Consider the following 19,810-nt stretch of genomic DNA (forward strand, 5'->3'; position numbering starts at 1 on the left):
CCTTCGGTTTAGAATCTTTGAAGGGAAAGGTAATCATGATGACAACGTGATGGTTGCGGTGATCAAATATGCAAATACATGTTATGACTATTGATTGATTGCGAAACGAAATCTTGTCTTTTTGTTTAATATCGTTCGAAAGGAAAAATGAAACGTTTAGATCTATGCAGTGCTATTAAAAATCTTAAAATATTTCAAACGCATTTTTTTTTTTTATGGCGTTTCCCTTTTTTCTTCCTCTTTTTGCTTTGCGTGGTCGTTCTATGGGTAGGTGACATTTGATTGATGAGTGACTGTAAAAACAGACATGATTTGAAATTAAATTATCCTTATGGTACGTTATGGTACGTAAAGAAACTCTTAAGAGAAGCCTACCCTACCCATACTCCCTACATATTTAAAAAAATAAATAAAAAAAATCGAAAATTGACTGTTTGTGTGTCGTGCAAGCACAAAACTCATTCGATATTTTTTTACAATCTTACCTTAAAAAACTTGTACCATAATTTTTCAATTTAGTCAAGAGCTTTACAATTGATACAATCTTGATAAATGTAAAACTAACTCATGTTTTGTTAAACAGAAACACATAAACACAAGTGCATATCTACGTAATATATATAAAGCATGTACATATATCCACCAATCATGTTATACAAGCAGTCATTTATCATTTTTATGCGCATTATGAACGGTAATGTAATTCTGTCGTTTGATTTGCGACGCTTATGGATATAATGAATTTTTACGGCCAACATTAAATTTTAATTCAATTTCTCTCAACATCATATAAATAGATAGATGTTTGGATATAGATGTGGATGAAATCGGTTTTGCTTAACATGTAATTATAATCAAAGCGTAGAACGATCGAATGAAAATGATAATGGTTGAAAACTCATTTGTATGCCATTTAACTCTCTCTCGCTTTTAAAGTCCTAATTATAAGAAGGGAAATCTGAATACGGGCGAACCAGGAATGAAATATTTTGAACGTCTAGAATACGTATGTATATAGAATCTTCTCACTTGTTTCTATGTTCATAACGTGCTCATATAGCTGTGTACACCGATAGAACACAATATATTTTTTTGAAAGTATGAGAAAAAATTATAAAAGCAAAACGAGTTTTAGCTTCAACTTAGAAATATTTTTTTTTAATTTTTTTTTCGGTTCTACATGCAGATGTTTTACGCAACAACAACAACAACAACAACAACAACAAATCGGAAAACAGCAACAACAATAACAGCTAATACAACAACCAAAACGTTACGAATGATGACGATGGCAACAACAAAGACCAGCAGTTGGGTATGCTGTTGCTTCTGGTTATTACTCATGCATCAAACAATTACAATCGTAATCACCTGCAGAGTCTCAGAATTTCCCTGCAAGGGCAGTACCACAATTTGCGTGCCACTGGATAAATATTGTGATGGCAAAGCTGATTGTGAGGATGGCAGTGATGAACCGAGACATTGTACAGGTGCGTATTACCAAAATCTAATTTATGGCAAATCTGTGGGTAAGCAATGTAAGGAGAGTGGCCACAATAATTTCAGATATTCAAAATTAACTACTTTTCGATACTTCGGGAAAAAGTGATTATATTCATAAAACACAATTAACATTTCAGTTATATTGTGCTCTTATTGCATTACATATACTGGTTTATAATGAAATCTTCGGCCATCCTAGAAGACGCCATTATTTGAAGGTGAATAACAACAGTACCTTGATTTGGGTAATTACTGATCGCCCAAAAATTCGATACTAATGGTATTTATTTTTGGGAATAGAGTTGTTCAGGGCTCAGTATTGAGAGATATTGTAAAATTAACGATCGGTTTTCGTTTTTCACCTTTTTTCTTTCACTTGATTTTTATGCAACCAAGTCTATGTTGAAACCAATAATTTCTTGAGCGTATACAGCTCTTATTGGCAAATGAGTTCATTTTAAAATTTCTTAATACAGTACACTTCTGCAGGAGTATTTCAATTTCATATTTTTACGTAAATGTATAGTTTTTAACTAAAGGGGACTTATTCTGACTTACGCTCCCATCTTTATAATAAAAAAAAAAATTAACCACATAAAAATAAACTGAGTCCGGTAATTTGGAGATCGTCATAAAAACACAAGCGTTTCGATTGAAAGATTTTTTTAATTCTAAAATAAAATGTCTTGGGCGAAGAGAGAAAGAAGTCCATAGCTTTTTTTAATTACAATTCAAAGTTGTATATGTATGTCGACGCAAATTTCAGTCCGCAGGAAAAAGGATCTTTTTATGAGTCGACGATACGGGAGAATATTTACTAGGTTGCGTTAATAAGGGATATTCAAGATCATCTCTGTTGTCGTCGGAAATCAAAATCACTTTCGGACTTTGGGAAGGTATAAAGATGATTGTCATCTGAGAATGGTAGCTATTTAATGTACTCATTCTTGCCCTATGCTGATCTTCGCCGTGTGTTGATGATAATATTAGAGAAAGCTCTGATAAGTTAAGAGAAAGCTCTGTGTATATAGGATAGAAATGTTGGCGAAATTACCGTCAAGCGCTATCTGTGAAATTCTCTCTGCCCTTTATTACCCGGTTTTTGTCGACAAATACTTTTAAGTATGGTCGTAAAGTAACAAATGAAGGACAATTGAACTTTTTTGTCGTTTATAATGCTGGGATATTTATACGAATGGAAATGCTAATAATAAGAATACAAATGAGTGAGAATCATTAAGCATTTGAGTGTTTTGAAAACCAATATGGGGCAATAGTCGTGCCACTCAGAGTACACTATATCTTTATTCTTCCTGAAAAACTTGTCTGTGCATTTCTATCTACGTAAGTGTTTAGTTTTTATCAGCTTCATAAATAATGTATGTCCTTGAAGGAATTCTTCTTTCTCCTGTTCATTAGTATATAGCAATGTAATGCGGTGATGTAGTCGGACCGTCGAGAGAGAGCCTTATTGCATTTTGCCTGGAAATTTAGCTATGCATTTCTATGCACGTTCGTGTTTAATTGTTATCAGCATCATAAATAATTTATGTCCTTGAAAGAACCCCTTTTACCTTTGTTCATTAAGATGTGTAGAATCAAGAAAGGATTGATCGAAGTATATTTGCTGTGAACATAATATGAGGCTGTGTAATTGCAAAGAAATGCATTTTATTTTGTGTGTACGGTGTTATTTTTTTTTGTTCGTACTTTCTTACCAACAATCGCATTTTCTGGAAAAATTGATTTGCATTTTGAATTCTTTGTAGGTAGGAAGAATATGTGTTGTTATTTTAAGAGAAGAGTAAAGGGCGACCGTTACGCATGCGAGGGAGCGATGTGTATGTGTTAGTGATGTGAGCTGGCGGGGAAGTTGTGTGTTTAAGTGATGAGTGACATGGTTGCAGCGGGGAGGTGTGTACCCGATGTTTTTTCATATCTATGCTACTCTCCGGAGAGGAGAGGACAGAAATTTTGACGACCAAAAAAAAAAGTCTTCTTCTGCGAGGTAAAATTTGCGCCAACGGTTATAGTACTATTCAAGCGCATTATTCTTACATTTTAAATAGACATTTCGAAGACAAATATGATATATAAATAATTTTTCGCCAGTTTTGCCCTAATGCCCTCACTGTGGAATTTCTACCATTTTGTGCGCGAAGAAGTGAATAGGGGATTTTCAAACGCCTTCTTTAATCCTCAGCCGTAGAAAGCGAAGCAAATAATAGGCGATCAGGCAGTCATTGATCTGGTGTGTGGGTCTAACATTCTCGTCATAAAAGATGTCGTGTTACTTATTAATCAATTTTGAGGATGTTTCTTAAGTTTCACGCCTTAGTCGCTTTATTTGTTAACAGTAGGTAGTGGAGTCAATCGTGTGCGCGGGTCTGGTCCTCCAATGCTTGGAAGAAGAAAGTATTAGGTTACATGCCGTCAAACCAAGTTTTGTTATCGCGTATGTACCTTCATCTCTATTTTGTAATACGATGTTTTGTACAAATTATTATCGCATGTGACCACCTTCCCATCGCGTTACTAATAATAGTTCGATTTACTTTCATTCTAATAGCAATCTATAGACGTAAGTGCACCTTGGTAATTGTTAATTCATTACTTCCTTTTGTTTTGGTATACAGCCTGGTTTAAAGACATTTTTCGGTCAACATTTAGTTTTGCAACAATGTCATGAAATGAAATAAGCCGGTTTTCCGTAATGTTTTAAAAAACTTCAACGATCGATTGGAACCTGTTGCAATGTTAATATCCAAATTTTCAGCAAACTTATTAACTTTCTTTTGATTTTAAAGAAGCGACTTTTTTCACAATTTGGAAAATGTGCGCCTTATACTCGTCATAAGAGAGAGCAACGCGCTTCGTTGTCAAAAGTTTTGTTTATGCCATATTTGCTATTTCTGTTCGATGCCAAACAAGCACGAATATTGTATTCTGTCGTGAACGAATTTTTCATACCAATCACTGGTATTCTAAAATAGGCTAAAAAGAGGGAGAGACTAAAAGTTGAAATTTATACCGTATGTTTCTTGTAGTTTGTGAGTAACTAGCAAAAAGCACGGAAAGCAAGGATGTTCTCAAGGAAAATGTTTACTAAAGATATTATACAGATTGACAGATGAACAAGCCGACATGACGATGGCAAGGAATTTGTACACGCTATGACGTTTTTGAAGCTTCTGTGCGTTTTAAAGGCATTGAAAAAAAATATTAAATTTTGATACAGTATAATAAAAGGTGGTCATTTTTTTTCATTTTTGTACAGGAACTACAACATCGCCCCTATAATATGCGTTCAAATTTTTGTAGATTTGTCTGTTGCAGTTTAATAGTAGTGAGCAAAAACCTAATTTTTTTATTCCTTTTCAAAAACAGAGGTGTTCTCAGTTTACGTGGTGCTGAAGACGCATTCTTCAACCGATTTGGTCCATTTTCAATCCCGCCAATCCAACATACAAAAACCTTGCATATTGATTCCATATTTGAAGTCGATAGCTTTATTTTTGCAGCAAGGACACTGTTTATAACAGATATTTCGTAGACGGACAGACGGGCAGACGGATCGACGGACATACTTAAATCGATTTACAACTTTATGCTGATTAAGAATATATATACATAATAGCCCTTGTACACGTTTTGACAAAATGAGTTAACCTTTCATTTTTCGATTATAGATGTAACAAGGCTACTAACTCACGAAAATCACAAAAATAAACAGCAACAAAAAAAAGTCCTTGCGACTTATGTGTGCGTCTTGAATAAGGCTGTTAGGCTCATTTTTAAAAAATCATTACGTTTTGCTGAACGATAAAATGTATTTTCTTCTTAACATCTATCGGCGGTCTGGCACCTGTCACACGCGGTGTACCGTAGTTGATAAGGTTAGCCTTACCAAAGTTATCGTACTATAAAAATAGTTATTTATTTATTTATTTATTTATTTATACATGAAATTCAACTAAGACAAATTAACAGCCGAATTCACGTAAATTTTAATAGTAAATCTTATACTAATTATTTTAAAAAGTTCTATTCAATATATAGGAATATGTGAAAAAAGAACAATAAAAACAAAATAACTTAAAATAAAAATTCATGTATAAATAAATACGAAACAAAAAAAGAAAAAAAAAGCATGTACACAGCTAGCCCAGAAGCACAGCCACAACAAGAACAGATCAAGGTTGCAAGCGAACACCTAAATCATTGTAAACATGCTTGGCAACCGACAACGCTAACAACACCATTTAGTTTTCGAAAAAAACAAAAAAAAAAAAAAAAATGAGAATTTAAGAATGCCGGTTAGTTTAAGTACGACATAAAAAAATCGCGCGTATAAAGCTAAGTTACTTTAATACTCTTCAAAGAATCCGATATTGAGAATAAGTGATAGACAACATTTAGGTTCCTATAAACAACTCTAAGCGGGCTAAACCGCTCATAATTGTGTTTACATTGACTAAGCTTAATAAAGCTAAAGTGGGTAGAGAAGCGGTTATTAAAGCTTATCTCACCAAGTAATGCGGTGATTCTATAGTACCATTTATTACTTTGATTAAGAAGGAAACGCCAAGAATAAATCTACGTTTTTCAAGTGACGGTAAGGATAACAAAACCTACCTATTTTCATAGGGATGAAGAGAGACAATCGGGTCCCAACCCAAATTCGTTACGGAAAACGGCAAGAATTGCTTTTGAACAGATACAATTGAATATACATAGCACCTATGGTATGGCTAATAATTCGAAAAATTCGATGTGTTAGGCTACTAACATTAAAAGTTTTAAATGCAAGGCTTACCCTTTTTATTTTATTTAAGTAAATTCCACAATTTGCCGAGATTATATGCTTTCACTGAAGGTCGTGGTACACAAAAAAGAACATATTTTCTTTCTTTCTATGTCGATTTGAATGTTTACTTCAACGAATCTAATAAGTCACTTGATAAACTCATAGTAACCGACAGCAAGATTATATGCAAAATTTATTCTAGGTTTCTCATTTGCTTTAATATTTTAATTAAAAAAATGAAAGCAAAATTTTACAAGTATTTTCATTCATTCATAAGTGAAGAGATATGCTTGGATAAATTTAAAATTTTTTGTCTAACAATATTTTTTTCTAATACGTTGTTGTGTGCAAATTTCTTTCTGTACAACGAAAACGTGTCGATTGAATTTGTTAACATAAAATAGAGTAAATTTTCTCGTTACTCAGTTAGTCCGAACTAACTAATTACGAGTAAACAAGTTATGCTTTTATGTGAGTTGAAAACGAAACAGAAAACTAAACTTGAACGTGAGAAAATTTCATCACAAAATAAAAAGATGCCTAACTACTTCTTCTATTCATAAGATTTTCGAGTTCAACTTTGGTGTACTGATTCTATTCCATAACAGAAAAATTAACCAGAAATGCTTAGAGGGAAATAGCGACGTATAACGAGTTCAGCGTATGTCAGTCAAGTGTTGCATCTTCGAACTTCCTTGACCGCAAAAATAGTACAGAACCATGGCTACAAAGTCTTTTAAAAGATTCTCTTGCGTCCTTTCTACGGTAATGTAAGAAATACGAGTAGATTCATCGAAATGATCGATAGAGAAAATTTACAATCCCTGTATCATGATTAAAGTGCAGGTTGATTTTAACATTCTTAAAAATGACGAAAAAGGTTGGCCACTCTTATCTTGTATTTCTTATTTTGTTATTGAAGTTCATTTCAAATGCATGTTGCCTGGCTTGTCATAACCATTACTTAGGCTAGCGAGCGCTGGGTGGTAGGTTTCGAATATATATATATATATATTCATTTTTTTTGGAAGAACGACAAAGAATAACTGAAACACGAAATTAATTTTCCATATTCATTCCGTCCATTGTGCTGTACAAAATCTGTGGTCTAGAATGAGAATATTTCCCTCCACATTTTTTTTCTTTCTCCCTTCACTGTATTTTTCTAGCATCTTGTACAGTATGCGATGTTATTATTATTATTATTATTTTTTATTATATTTTCATTTTTTCAAGCTTTCACCGTTAACAATTTTTTTAGCTTAACGAAGTAATTTATGCAAATTTATATTTCAAGGATATGTGATGATGAAGCAGCTGAAAGATAGTTTAGTTCTCTTCCTGCTTCCATTCGTCTATTTTAACTTAACGAGAATTTATTTATTCTATGGAAAATCTGATCAATTTGATCAATGAAACCATTATAAATTTTAAGATAGAGAAAAAAATGGTGCAAATCGAAAAAAAAAACATAAATTGTGAAAAATGCTATAAAAGTAAAATTTCGTTTTAAAATCAGTGAAAGGGATTTTTAAGGATCCCTATTATTCTACAAAAAATTGTAAATCGGGACAAAAAGTAAAACGATTAGACAGACATATGCTACAAGTGATGACCTGTAATACTTTTTCAATAAAATGCTAACCTAATAAAATGCATCGTTGAGCAGTAAGTTCAGATTTAAGCTAAAATAACTCTAGTTTTGTTCTCAACAGGGCAACCAAAATGCAATCTTGACATTACTTACATAACCGTATGGGAATCTTGTCTTTATATTTTAAAGCTTCCTTTACTCAAGAAAGCTTTTATATATATAAATATAGTTTTTCTTTTTGCATTTCTTTTTTACGCAAACAGTTTGCAATCGCACTTATTACGGTGACATTGGCAGAACATACTCCATAAAGGTGCCAACGCCACAATGGAATAAATTGCCGTTTCTTTGTCACTTGACATTCACAGCATCCGGACATGATCAAGGTGACATTGTTCAGGTAAGTTATCCTTTAAATTTTTCTCCTCTTCTCTTGAACTATTTATCATTCTGCTGAACGTGCATAAAATGAATGACGTTAAGTATGCCGCACAATTGCGTTGGAATTTATTACAAATACTAAACTTTCTCGACCATCTCAATGCACTAAGAGCGAAAGAGTAGGAGAATAGGAAAGCAAAAATATAAAAAAAAAAAAACAAGGGAAATTAAGTGTTTGTTGTTATATACTCCATGGAATCTTGATAAAAGTTTGAAAGCAAGAAATTGAGTGTATTCTGCAAACGACACATTTCACACTCGTCCACATAAATGTGAGCACACACGGTCACATGCAAACGCGCGTATACACGCGTGCATACGAGCAAACGCGCGTGTAGGTGTTATTACAGCAAATAAAAGAAAAACTAACTTTAAGTTCTTGTTGTTGGTCACCTTAATATAGTTTAACACTGTAATTTACTTTGTAGGTATAGTATTGTTATGCACGTTCTGTGGTTTTAATTCACGAACATAGAGCGCACATACGCACGCACACACACTAACATTACAACAAAAAGCTCTTAGCCATACGAAGCTGCGCTATAGCTCGCCACAGTCAGAAAATATGTGTATGTATGTATTCATCTGAATTTTCATTTCGTTTTTTTTTTTCCTTTTGCCATTGTTGTTGTTGTCAGCTTTCTTTTATTTTAGTAATCTCTCTACGTGTTACATTAGTGGACAGGCAAACAGAACAAAAATACTTACCCGTATACAAACATACACACACACACACACACACACACACTCACACACGCACACACGCACACACACGCACACAAGCGTATATGAACATAAACTTATCCATATATAAACGAACATAAATACATATGCATTTATATAAGGAGCCCTTTAATAGTTGTTGCATAATCTACACGTCAGTCAGTCACATAAACTGATGTTATCATCTATGAGATAAAGAGCCACAGAAAACAGTCACGGTAATGGTGGCGTTATTATCACTAGTAGTGTCATACTTTGGAAACAGTTACAATGCCACCATGTTTAAGTGTACTATGCCTAAATCCAGCAAAACTATTTATGTCCGAAACCTAGAGGAGAGAATAATAAAACAAACGTGAAAAGTTCACATTTAATCATAGTACAAAGGCATCGAGGAAAGCTTAAATTTTTAACAGAGCTCTTCTTATCCCAGATTATAAACAAAATTTTTGACTGCTGCTCACATGTATATGACACGATAACGTAACGTCCGGAGGTTTGTATATGTGCGTATGTACACACAAAATTCTGTCTGTTGTCAGTTAAATTTGTCTTTTGAATAATTCATGAGAAATTAAATTAGTTTAATTTTCAAATATTTTTATAATCGTTCAAGGATACAAAAAAAAAAAAAAAGGATTTTTTTTTTAAATAATTTATTTACAATTATGTTCTATTTCGAGAGAAAGTATTGAAAAATTAAATATTACGTAAGGCGGCATATTCCCTTCAACTTTTAAATTTCTTTCACAATTTCCACAATCAAGAACATTGCGAAATCGGACGTAGAAATACGCGTGAAGACGGACAGACGGATATGCTTAAATCGGTTTAAAGCTTTACGCTACGTACAAATTTACCCTCACCATGCAGTGATAGATCTAAGAATCCATCTTAGAAATTCGTCCGATTCCTGCTTTTGATTCTTCAAACTTAGATATCAGACCAAGGGCCCTAAAATAACATAAATCAATGATTGGTGTGATATTTCATTTTAGTTGCAGTCAGTGAGTTAGCGCGTAGCCTCAAAATGGTGAAATATTCTATACAAAACTGAAGCTTAGAAAATATATATTCAATGTAAACGTAACTGAACTCCAAAGGTATGGTCATAAATTAATTGTGATTTCTTCAAATATCAAATCTGTAATTAGGCAATAGTGCTAACAACGTTTTGGAGTTCGCCTAACGAATTGTACATTGTTTTGCCGTTGTATTCGTCATTTTTCATTACGTTACGTTCAAACGTGAGGGGCTCTCTTCGATAGATAAAAGGTAAAACGTTGAAAAAAGAAAAACAGAACGAATATTTGAGCTTGGGAAAAAATTTTTATAATCCTGGAATTGCAGACTAATGATCGAAAATTATAAAAAAATTTATTATAATCAAAAAAAAAAACGTTTTTCTCAAACCATAGTTTTTCCAAAATGGCCCAAGCAACAACTCGTACAATTTTGGTTGGAGTTCTGTATAGTGTCTTTAAAAAACATTCTCTAATGCTGCGCGGAGAGGTGGTTAAAAAACTTAATTTAAACAATTGTAATGCAAGTAAACGAGGGAGTGAAAATGAAAAACTTCATGGTAACAAAAACTGCCCTTTTCCGAATATCGAAGAGTGTTAATAGCCAGCCATGAAGTTCAATCACTTTGCAAGGCTAGCTTTGTTATCAGGTATAGATATCGCTCGAGAGTCTAAAATATACAGATTTTATCACGAAAGATGGATTACATGAACTCAAGTGAATGCTGTTTGGGTTTAAAAACGCACAAATGACCTTCGAACACTTCATAGCTAAGATTCAAGCAATGACTGGAAGCAATATTATCTTGCACTGTAAGACTTCTTGACGTCTGGCAGCACAATTGACGAAAGGTTAAGTAATATTTCCCAAAATATGAGGGGAAACGGCTTTAACACTGGATGCCAATAAATGAGAGTTGCTTAAAGCGAACATTGAATTTCAGTTCACTTCACAAGGTATCATGGCTGGAAAAATTGAGATAGAAACGGCCGAAAAATAGCAACGTCCCATACATACAACCGGCGTTCGCAGCTTCTTAGAACTATGCACATATTCAAAAAAAATATATTCTTTTATCTGAAACATTGCATAAATTATTAAAGAAGATATCAACGTTCGAGCGGACGGATGAACGGGAGAAAACTTTTATTGGTATAAAAAACAACTTTTTATGCTTTTCCGTAATCGTTGCATAGAGAGGTGATGCCAAACAGAGAATTTATGCAAATGTGTGTGCTATTGCACCGAAACTGACGCGAGTTAAAATTAATCAGTTATTTCGATAAATCTAGAAGTGATGAGAAGAGAAATTTCCATAGTCACGCATTGGGAGCATCCGCTGTAGTAACAAGTATGGAACGATTCCGTTACTACATATATGGGAAAAAATTCAGAATCGTGACTGATTGCAGCGCACTGAAAACTGGAATAACGAAAAGGGGGTCGATTGAAGACTAATGTGTCGATAATCAATTTGTATGGAGAACGTTGATGGTTTAGATCACTTTCCTAAAAGCGAAAGAAAGAAACGAACAAATTTTAGTTATTGTGAATGCTTTTACAAAGTATACTATGCTGGGCACAGTCAGGAATACATGTAGAAAGCGCGTACGTTCACCACTGAGCGAATTGATTAGTTTCTATCTACGCACTATAACCGATCGGGGAATAGTATTCACCTCTAAAGAATTTTCAAAATATTGTCACGGACTCCAAATGGGATTCAATACTGTTTAATAATTAGTGGTCTATGTATGCAATGATATATCGAACGATCATGATCCTTTAATCTGTTATCGTCCTCGTGATATTTTGCAGAATCGAATTTTATTCGCTTTAAATGAAGAAAAATGTGTCTGGGAATATGAGGTAAATGAAAAACGGAACAGAATAGGCGATCACTCGTCAGCGCGAACAAGCGGAACAATGAAATGAAAAGCGATACGCTACACCTACTTAATGTGTTTGTGGTCTCGCAGCGAGTGTTCTCGTACAGTAGAAACTCGTTGGAAGGGTCCATTTAATGTCGCGAAACTCCTCGAAAAAGAAAAGCAATATAATTGAAAATATTACGACTTCAGACGGAGAATCTAGAAAGTATTTCTCCGTATATGCAAGCGGCAGGTTAAAGCCCTGGTGTTGTCTTCCTCTTATGTTCGACAAGGATGAAGCGAGCGACTGCGAACAACGAACAAAAATCAATATTTTTAAAAGACCCCGTTTGATTCTCTAGCGACAGGCGTGTAGATTAAATTAGATGTTTTCTGGTTTAAATTTTTGTCGTTGGAATGGCGACGACGCCATATTCTATTCTATTGCCTCTTTTTCATTCCAAAAAAAAAAAAAAAAAAAAAATGTGAAAAAAGCTTTCTTCTAAGCTCTTACAGTGTGTTTCACCCTTCATAAGGTTTACATTAAGGTATTGCATATAGTATTCTGACCACGTTTCGAAGTTTTGTGAATTGTATGTGTGTTCAACTCAATGCAAAATTCTTTCATTTATTGTATGTAATGCACGTAAGTACCGTAAGTTCAGAATACGTCTGTGACTGTTTTTTTTTTATCTTAAATTTTAAATGTATTATGTTATATTAATAGGTTTTATATGACGGCATAAGCAGTCTGTAGGCATTGCGGCCACATGCATATAGTATTATGTTATAGTTTAAGTATTTAACGCGTATTCTTCCATAGCATGTTACTGTGGCTGCACTATAAACCATAGACAAAAAAATAATAGGGAAATATTAAATATGAAAATATTCTCTTCAAATCGAATTCTTTTTTCCTTTTATTTATTCTTTCTTTAGTGGTTGATTTCACTTTCTTAAACAAACTGTCATGCTTATATCATACACTTTCTAACAACAACACGTTCATGCAATAATAATTTCTCACTTGAACTGTTTTTAGAAGAATTCTTCTTTCTCTGAAAATATTTTTGGACATGCAATAAATCCATACAAATATGAAATATTTTTTAAAAAATAAAAGGAGCAAAATTTTCCTAACAGCAGAAATGTTTTATGTTTTATTGCAGATAATATTCGATAGTTTTACGGTTGGGCGCTTTGATGAGGGTATGGTCGATACCGATGTGGATGGTTATGAAACTAGTTTAAGTCCCACTGGAGAATTGCCAGGATGTCCAGAAGGATTTATGCAGGTATGAATCAATTTTAAATAAATGTATATATATATATATATATATACATTTATATATATATTTATATATATATATATATATATATTCCTAAACGTTTTATAACTTTATAAATGCTATTATCCAACGTTCAATAAATACAGTCAATAGAAAAGGGGGAGAATAAATGAAAAGAAAAACTGTTTAATTCAACAAATTACATAAAATAAATTGAAAATTTTATTGCTGTGGAAAACATTAAAAGCCAACAAAAAAGCAAAAATTCAATAGATTTTTTCTTTAGTGACTTTGCTGTCCTACTTAAATTGAACTAATGCGGGAGAGAAGTCAAAAGTTTTAGAAAGCAATAAATTTCTTTTCTTATATGATCGTACATATACAAATACGCATGTATGTATATATACATTCTCATATATATATACGCACACATAATATGTATACATATTTACTGTTTTAATTTTTCAGAAAAGAATCGAAAAAGTAGATTTAAGCTCTGCGATGTGCATTCGCATATGTTACACATGCACATGGATTGTGTGTAATCAGTGACATATAAATATATATTAAATATAAACAGACAATACGTGTATATAACAAGAAAACTTGGTCAATTTGTTTATGTTTTCCATTTTTTTGTTTTTTATGTTTTCTTTTTCATTTGCATTCGATGCACATCACAAATTCCATTGTAAATCGATAAAATGCCATTCTTTGTTGGGCTTGCTTCAATGGAATTGAAGAATATTTCATATTGTTAAAGAAGTGTATGGGAGGATGCAAAGAGAATCAAAGCCAAACACATATGACGAGATACTGGAAGAAAATCAAATAAAAAGACAAATATTAGAAAAAACGTTCTATTATTTAAACATTTACCCGCACATATGAAAAGGTAGAGTTTATGCATGACATCCGTTTTGTTCCCTTTTATTTCTTCATACCTAAATAACTGACTGTCAAGCAAACAAATACTTTTTTAGTCTCAATTCGACGGCATTGTGATTCTTTATATATATATATATATTTATATATTTGAACTTTTCGTACTTTCCTCTTTCCCAATTTTTTGTTGTTTTTCTTGCCCATTCTCCTTACTTGGTATGGTTCAGTGCGTGCAAGTTTCTGTGCGTACAAGTGTTTGTGTGGGTGTGTGTGTGTGTGTGCATACATATTGAATCTAATCCAATCTATAAAAGCCCGAAAGAAATTGTAAACCATTTAAGATATCATTTATTTTATATATCTGCGCTTTGACATACAATGGAAGAAATTAAGGAAGTTGTTCGTCTTGTACTGCAGAGCAGATATTTCGCCATAGCTGTAAGCTAATCAAAAGGAAACGGGTTGCATCGTTAAATGTTAAAAGACTTAGAATTAACCACTCATTATTACGAGAATTTATATGTCAATCTTGACCCTCCTGGGCCACATGTATATGTATAGAGATTACAGTTGGGGTTGATCCCGTTTTTAGTAAAATTGAACATAGGTTTTATTTAAAGTATTCTCTATCCGCCACTTTTTCAATCCTTTATGCAATGTACAAGTTTTATGTTGAAGGAAGAACACGTTCTTACGGACCGTAAATAAAGAGTGTATTATATTTAATTGCTATTCATGGGACAGCAGAATTAAGGGTTTAAGACCTTTCAAATGGCTACTAAAGAAAGTTACGAGTAGTTAAGATATAAAGTGATAATAACAAAATGTTAATTTCCGGGGATACCGCGAGTGAGTTTATACATTCGAATGCTACGTACCTTTGCATTGTCATGGCGTAAAATACCTTTCGCATACCTTGTGATATATTGTGGCGTTTCTCAGTTCAAATGGTAAGCTCAATTTTACCTTATGTTCTTAATAGCATTTCCTAATGATTCCTGCGTGAACCTGCAATAGGTCATAAGTTCTTGCACTAAATTGAGTTCGCCAAATACATAACAAGGCGCTTGGGTTGATGAATATTCGGCTAAGGCAATGCTCCCGCATGTCCTTTGAAGGAACGTGTAAAGTTCCTTCTGAACCAACCAAGCATTTTTTCATTTCTTTTTGTGTTTTATTTTTATTTTATTAATTAAGAGTTATAAGCTAGTGATCAAATAAGAAAACTGGTACAATTTAGTTTATTCACACACGTAACCAATGATTTTGTTTTAACAGCTGAGAGAAAACTTTAGTTTTTAAGGCCTTTATTAAAGGTTTATGTTTCGTTCGGCCAACAGCGCTAGAAACAAATTAAGCCTGTGTTCTTCACTACCTGACTTGTTCAATGAATAGGTTTATATCAGTCTGTCTATCTGTCTCTCTGTTAGCATATTCGTTTTTAAGCAGCAAATAAATTTAGGAGAGTAACTACTATGCCTCCAAAATATCTAAATTCGTGCGACTAACTTTGAAGTAATAATACGAAACATTACATATATGACCTTTAAGCGAAAGCTATATGACACATACAAACATTGACCAAAAATAAACATTAAATAAAAGGAAGGGATTAGTTCATTAGCGGCTACATTTGCTTGAATTTAGTGTATACGCGTCGTACAGATTGGGATATTCTTGTGCTGAAAGAAGAAACGTCTGTTGATCAAGCAAAAGCAATCAATAGAAGAGCAAATGTAAAATGTAACCATTTGAGTCTACACAAGCGGATTATCAGGTCAAATCAGCTCAGTCAGACGAGTTTTTACAAGTTTTAGATGCATATGCTACACACATATATAGCTTTATAATAGACAGATACATGGGTGGGAGATCCTAATAATAATAAGTACAGTTTTGATCCACGCAAAAAGTGTGATAATATTTGTTCCTCAAAACGACAATTTTATCTTTGGAATTTTCTTCAGAAACTACAAATTAATTCGAAACGATTCTTTCTATTGTGCTCCTGCGGTTAAACGCAGTTAACCTTTAGTAACACAGTTAAAGTGTTCAATTCTGTTCTTTTATGCTAAACCATATCTTTAAAATTTCAAAGCTTTCATTTGTGCTTACTTTGCTCAGTTTTTCTCGAACTCTGTCAGAGATTGTTCAGCGATTTGTTCGACTTATTTTGCGTTCAGATTTACAATCAGTTTCGTTTATGATGTGCCGAATAGATAAATGCCACGTATTTGGCATTCTGTTACGTTCATTTCTTCTTCCCACTTACTTAGATTTATTTTTTTTTGTCTGAAAGTTACCAATGGGAATTTGCTTCGAACATAGTCTGCGCTTGCGTTTAATCTTTTAAACAAACACAGTAATATTTTATATAAGAAAGAAATTACAAGCCACACTAAACATAGTGCTAAAATTAATAAAAAAAAAAAATCGTTAATGGGATTGAGCTGAAAGAATGAGAAGTTGTATTTGAAAAGTGTTGCCATGAATTTTTATTTGGGATTACGATACGTTCTCAAACCTTCTTGTACGCTAAAAAATGTGGTAATTGAGAAACGGAAATTATTAATAATATAATAGATGTACATGATGAAAGTAATCAATATTGCTGGAGTTGAGAATTCCGGATGAGTAAATTACTGTTACTGTTGTTGCCCTTATAATAATTGTTGTTGTTATAATTGTAACTATGTAACAAATACCTATGTGATGGGAGTGTTGTTTCGTATTCATTTTATTGCTGCTCCATTCCTTTTATATAAATGAAACCGTAATACACCAAAATGGACGGAAACTGTTAAAAAAAAGAATAAAAAAAATAGGAATGAAAATATATATTTAAAGACATGTGTGTGTTTTTGCGTATTTGCGTGCATGTAATCATTTAGTTCAGCTATGCTTTTATGAAAAACACTCCCTTTCGAATTGTTTTCAAGAAATATGTTGGTACACCTATCTCCAACGTATGTTAACATTCTCAGCAATTTTGCATTTTTCGTTTGTTTTTGACAGATCTGAAGGTTAGACGTGCTTTCGTGAGCTTAGCGATTCGTTGGTATCGCAAAAAAATTGATCAAAGAATCTGCATTAAGCTTTGTGTGAAAAATAAAATGAAGTGCTTCAACTCACCTCATATGTTGACTGTGCTATTTGGTGGCACTACCTTGAGCAATAACAATGTTTATAAGCGGTGGAAGCACTTCACAGAAGGCCGAGAAGCTTGTTTGTCATTTTGTGGCCAAAAGCAGTGCAGTAATAATGCCTCAGTTCACCGAACTTTAGCTCCTGCGACTTTTTTCTGTTCCCAAAACTGAAAAGATCAATATGTTTTTGTTAACTGAAGGGGCGGGTAAAGAGGGAACGTTTTGCATGCGAGGGAAAGGTGGGCATGAGTTATTGATGTGAGTTGGAGGGAAGTTGTGTGTGTTTGGGTGTGAAGTAATGCGGTCGGAGTGAGCACGCGCATACCCGTCTTTGGTCCATATATATACTGCTATCCAAAAAACCCGTTAATGAGATTAGCAAAAAAGAAAAAAAAAAAGGTCCCTTTTCCTGCGGGCCGAAATCCCCGCCGACTTTCCCGCATATATATATACTACTGACGCTAATCATGAAACGCCCAAAATTGCATTTTCCACATTCATTACTTTTGATATTTGATTTGAAAAAATCTCCTGCGTATCAAACACGTTAAATGATTACTCCGCTGCTACTTCTTATCCTGATTTTCGGTCTATATTTTAACTGTTTACAAGGGGTGGTTTGGATGTCAATGGCAAAAAATGGCTTGGACGGCTAAAAAACTTCAAAAACAATGAATTGGACGAAAACCCAACTCAAACTCTGAAAGAACTTGCGAACAACTTAGCTGTTGAGGAATCAACTGTTTCTAAACGTTTACATGCGATGGAAAGAATCCAAAAGGACGGAAAATAGCTACGGCGTGTTTGGTGCGGCGTGTTGTGACTGGTGATGAAAAGGGGATCTACTACGAAAATCCTAAGCGAAAAAAGCCTTGGGTTAGTCCAGGAGAACTATCCTCAGCGTCGTAAAGTTTTGGTATGCGTACGGTAGCATCAATAACGTGTAGTGTATTACGAGTTACTAAAATCGGATGAAACTGTTACTGAAAATGCCTACCGACGTCAATTAACCGAATTGAATATTGCATTGTTGGATAGACACAAAGTCATTCTCCCAAATGACTACGCTCGGCCACACGTTGGAGAAGTTATACTTTTGCAGCTCGGATGGGAAGTTCTGCTACAACCAGCATTCTCACTAGACATGGTGCCGTGTGATTACCATTTTTTCTGATTTGTTTGTGCAGTATTGCTTGACTGAAACGCAGTTTTACAAAACTAAAGAAGTGCGAAAATGGTTCGATGATTCGATCGCTGCCAAACTAATATTTTCTCCCAACGCGATAAATAGGAAAAAGTTGTAAAAAATGATGGAAAATATTTTGACTAATGTACATTGAACCAAATTTTTCCCAATAAAAGCCTGTTTCCAAAAAAAAGCTATCAAAATGAATGCAACCTTCTAATAAGACAATAATTTGGCTCGGAAACTATTCCGCACTTGTTACAGTTGCTATCTCTTGTGTCTACGTTTGACAAGAGTTAAGGCGTCCCATATTTAAGGCACCCGGAAATTTAGAAGAACATTTTTCACTTTAATACTTCCGAATAGAGAAAAACGAGTCGCAAAGTCATAAAATTCTTGTATGGAATGTGTAGTGTAGGCGAGAAGGAAAAGGGGAGACTTGTCATAATAATTTTGATAAACGTCTTAATTGGCTTCTGCTGGCATTTAACGATTACAAAGTGCGATTTATGTTATACTTTACTTGAATTTCGAAAAAGGGTTTTAGAAGAACGCAATAATCTACGCGATTTTTGCAACGTATTCCTATGAGATTCGTAAGTGTTTCAAAATTCTTGTCACAATGCTCTCTATCCCAGATGTAAAGATATTTAAGCAATAGTGCAATGCCGGAGAAAATTAAACAGAACGATCGCGATTATTTTCAAAATAGAAGTGTGAGTACCAATGACGGAAGAACTCAACATTACTTTTAGAATAAAACGCAGTGTGTATCTTTCGGAATTTTGAAGATTCTGTTAATCATATACTAGTGGCGCTGTGAAATCATCAGCACTTTGACCGCTTGCTATAATCAAAAATTCTATTAAATATTTCTTCAATGGCATTGTGTCAAATTCTTACGAAGCAAGAGCATTTGAAACTTTGTATTTGCAGTCGTAGGTACTCTATAAAACACATGCGTACATTCGTCAAACGGGATAATAAAATACACTAAAAATGTTATGTAAGTCATTGAAGACATTTTTTCTAATTAACACAAATTATATTATTGGAATATTCTGTCTTTACCCATGTGTTTAATGGCGTCTACGCAACCTTCCACGCCATCTTTGAGGTATTGCATAAGGCACGTTAACCTATCGATTTTACTTTGCTGTTTAGCTAAAATATATTCCAGGTCTATGCAGCATAATATCCTTAATTTATATGCAGCATACTATATAAAAAGTTATTTTATAATGTAATTAGATGAAAGATAAACAAATGAATATGTGACATTGTAGAAAACTAATGGAACGGAGCTACTTCTGCTACCTTAACTGAGGTATGAAAAAGTTTT

At 33.6% G+C, this 19,810-nt stretch overlaps 1 protein-coding gene across 1 annotated transcript in view; it reads left to right on the top strand.

Moving 5' to 3' along the window:
* The first annotated feature begins 1,208 nt into the window (after positions 1-1,208).
* Positions 1,209-19,810, top strand: part of LOC119637780 — a 102,150-nt gene continuing 83,548 nt past the window's right edge. The window contains exons 1-3 of the mRNA XM_038034063.1: positions 1,209-1,490; positions 8,168-8,304; positions 13,132-13,257. Of these exons, the coding sequence (XP_037889991.1) occupies positions 1,280-1,490; positions 8,168-8,304; positions 13,132-13,257 (474 nt within the window). The 5' untranslated portion in view covers positions 1,209-1,279. The remainder of the gene's footprint in view (positions 1,491-8,167; positions 8,305-13,131; positions 13,258-19,810) is intronic.

This window comes from Glossina fuscipes, unplaced genomic scaffold (assembly GCF_014805625.2).
Source record: "Glossina fuscipes isolate IAEA_lab_2018 unplaced genomic scaffold, Yale_Gfus_2 61, whole genome shotgun sequence".
Classification (NCBI taxonomy): domain Eukaryota; kingdom Metazoa; phylum Arthropoda; class Insecta; order Diptera; family Glossinidae; genus Glossina; species Glossina fuscipes.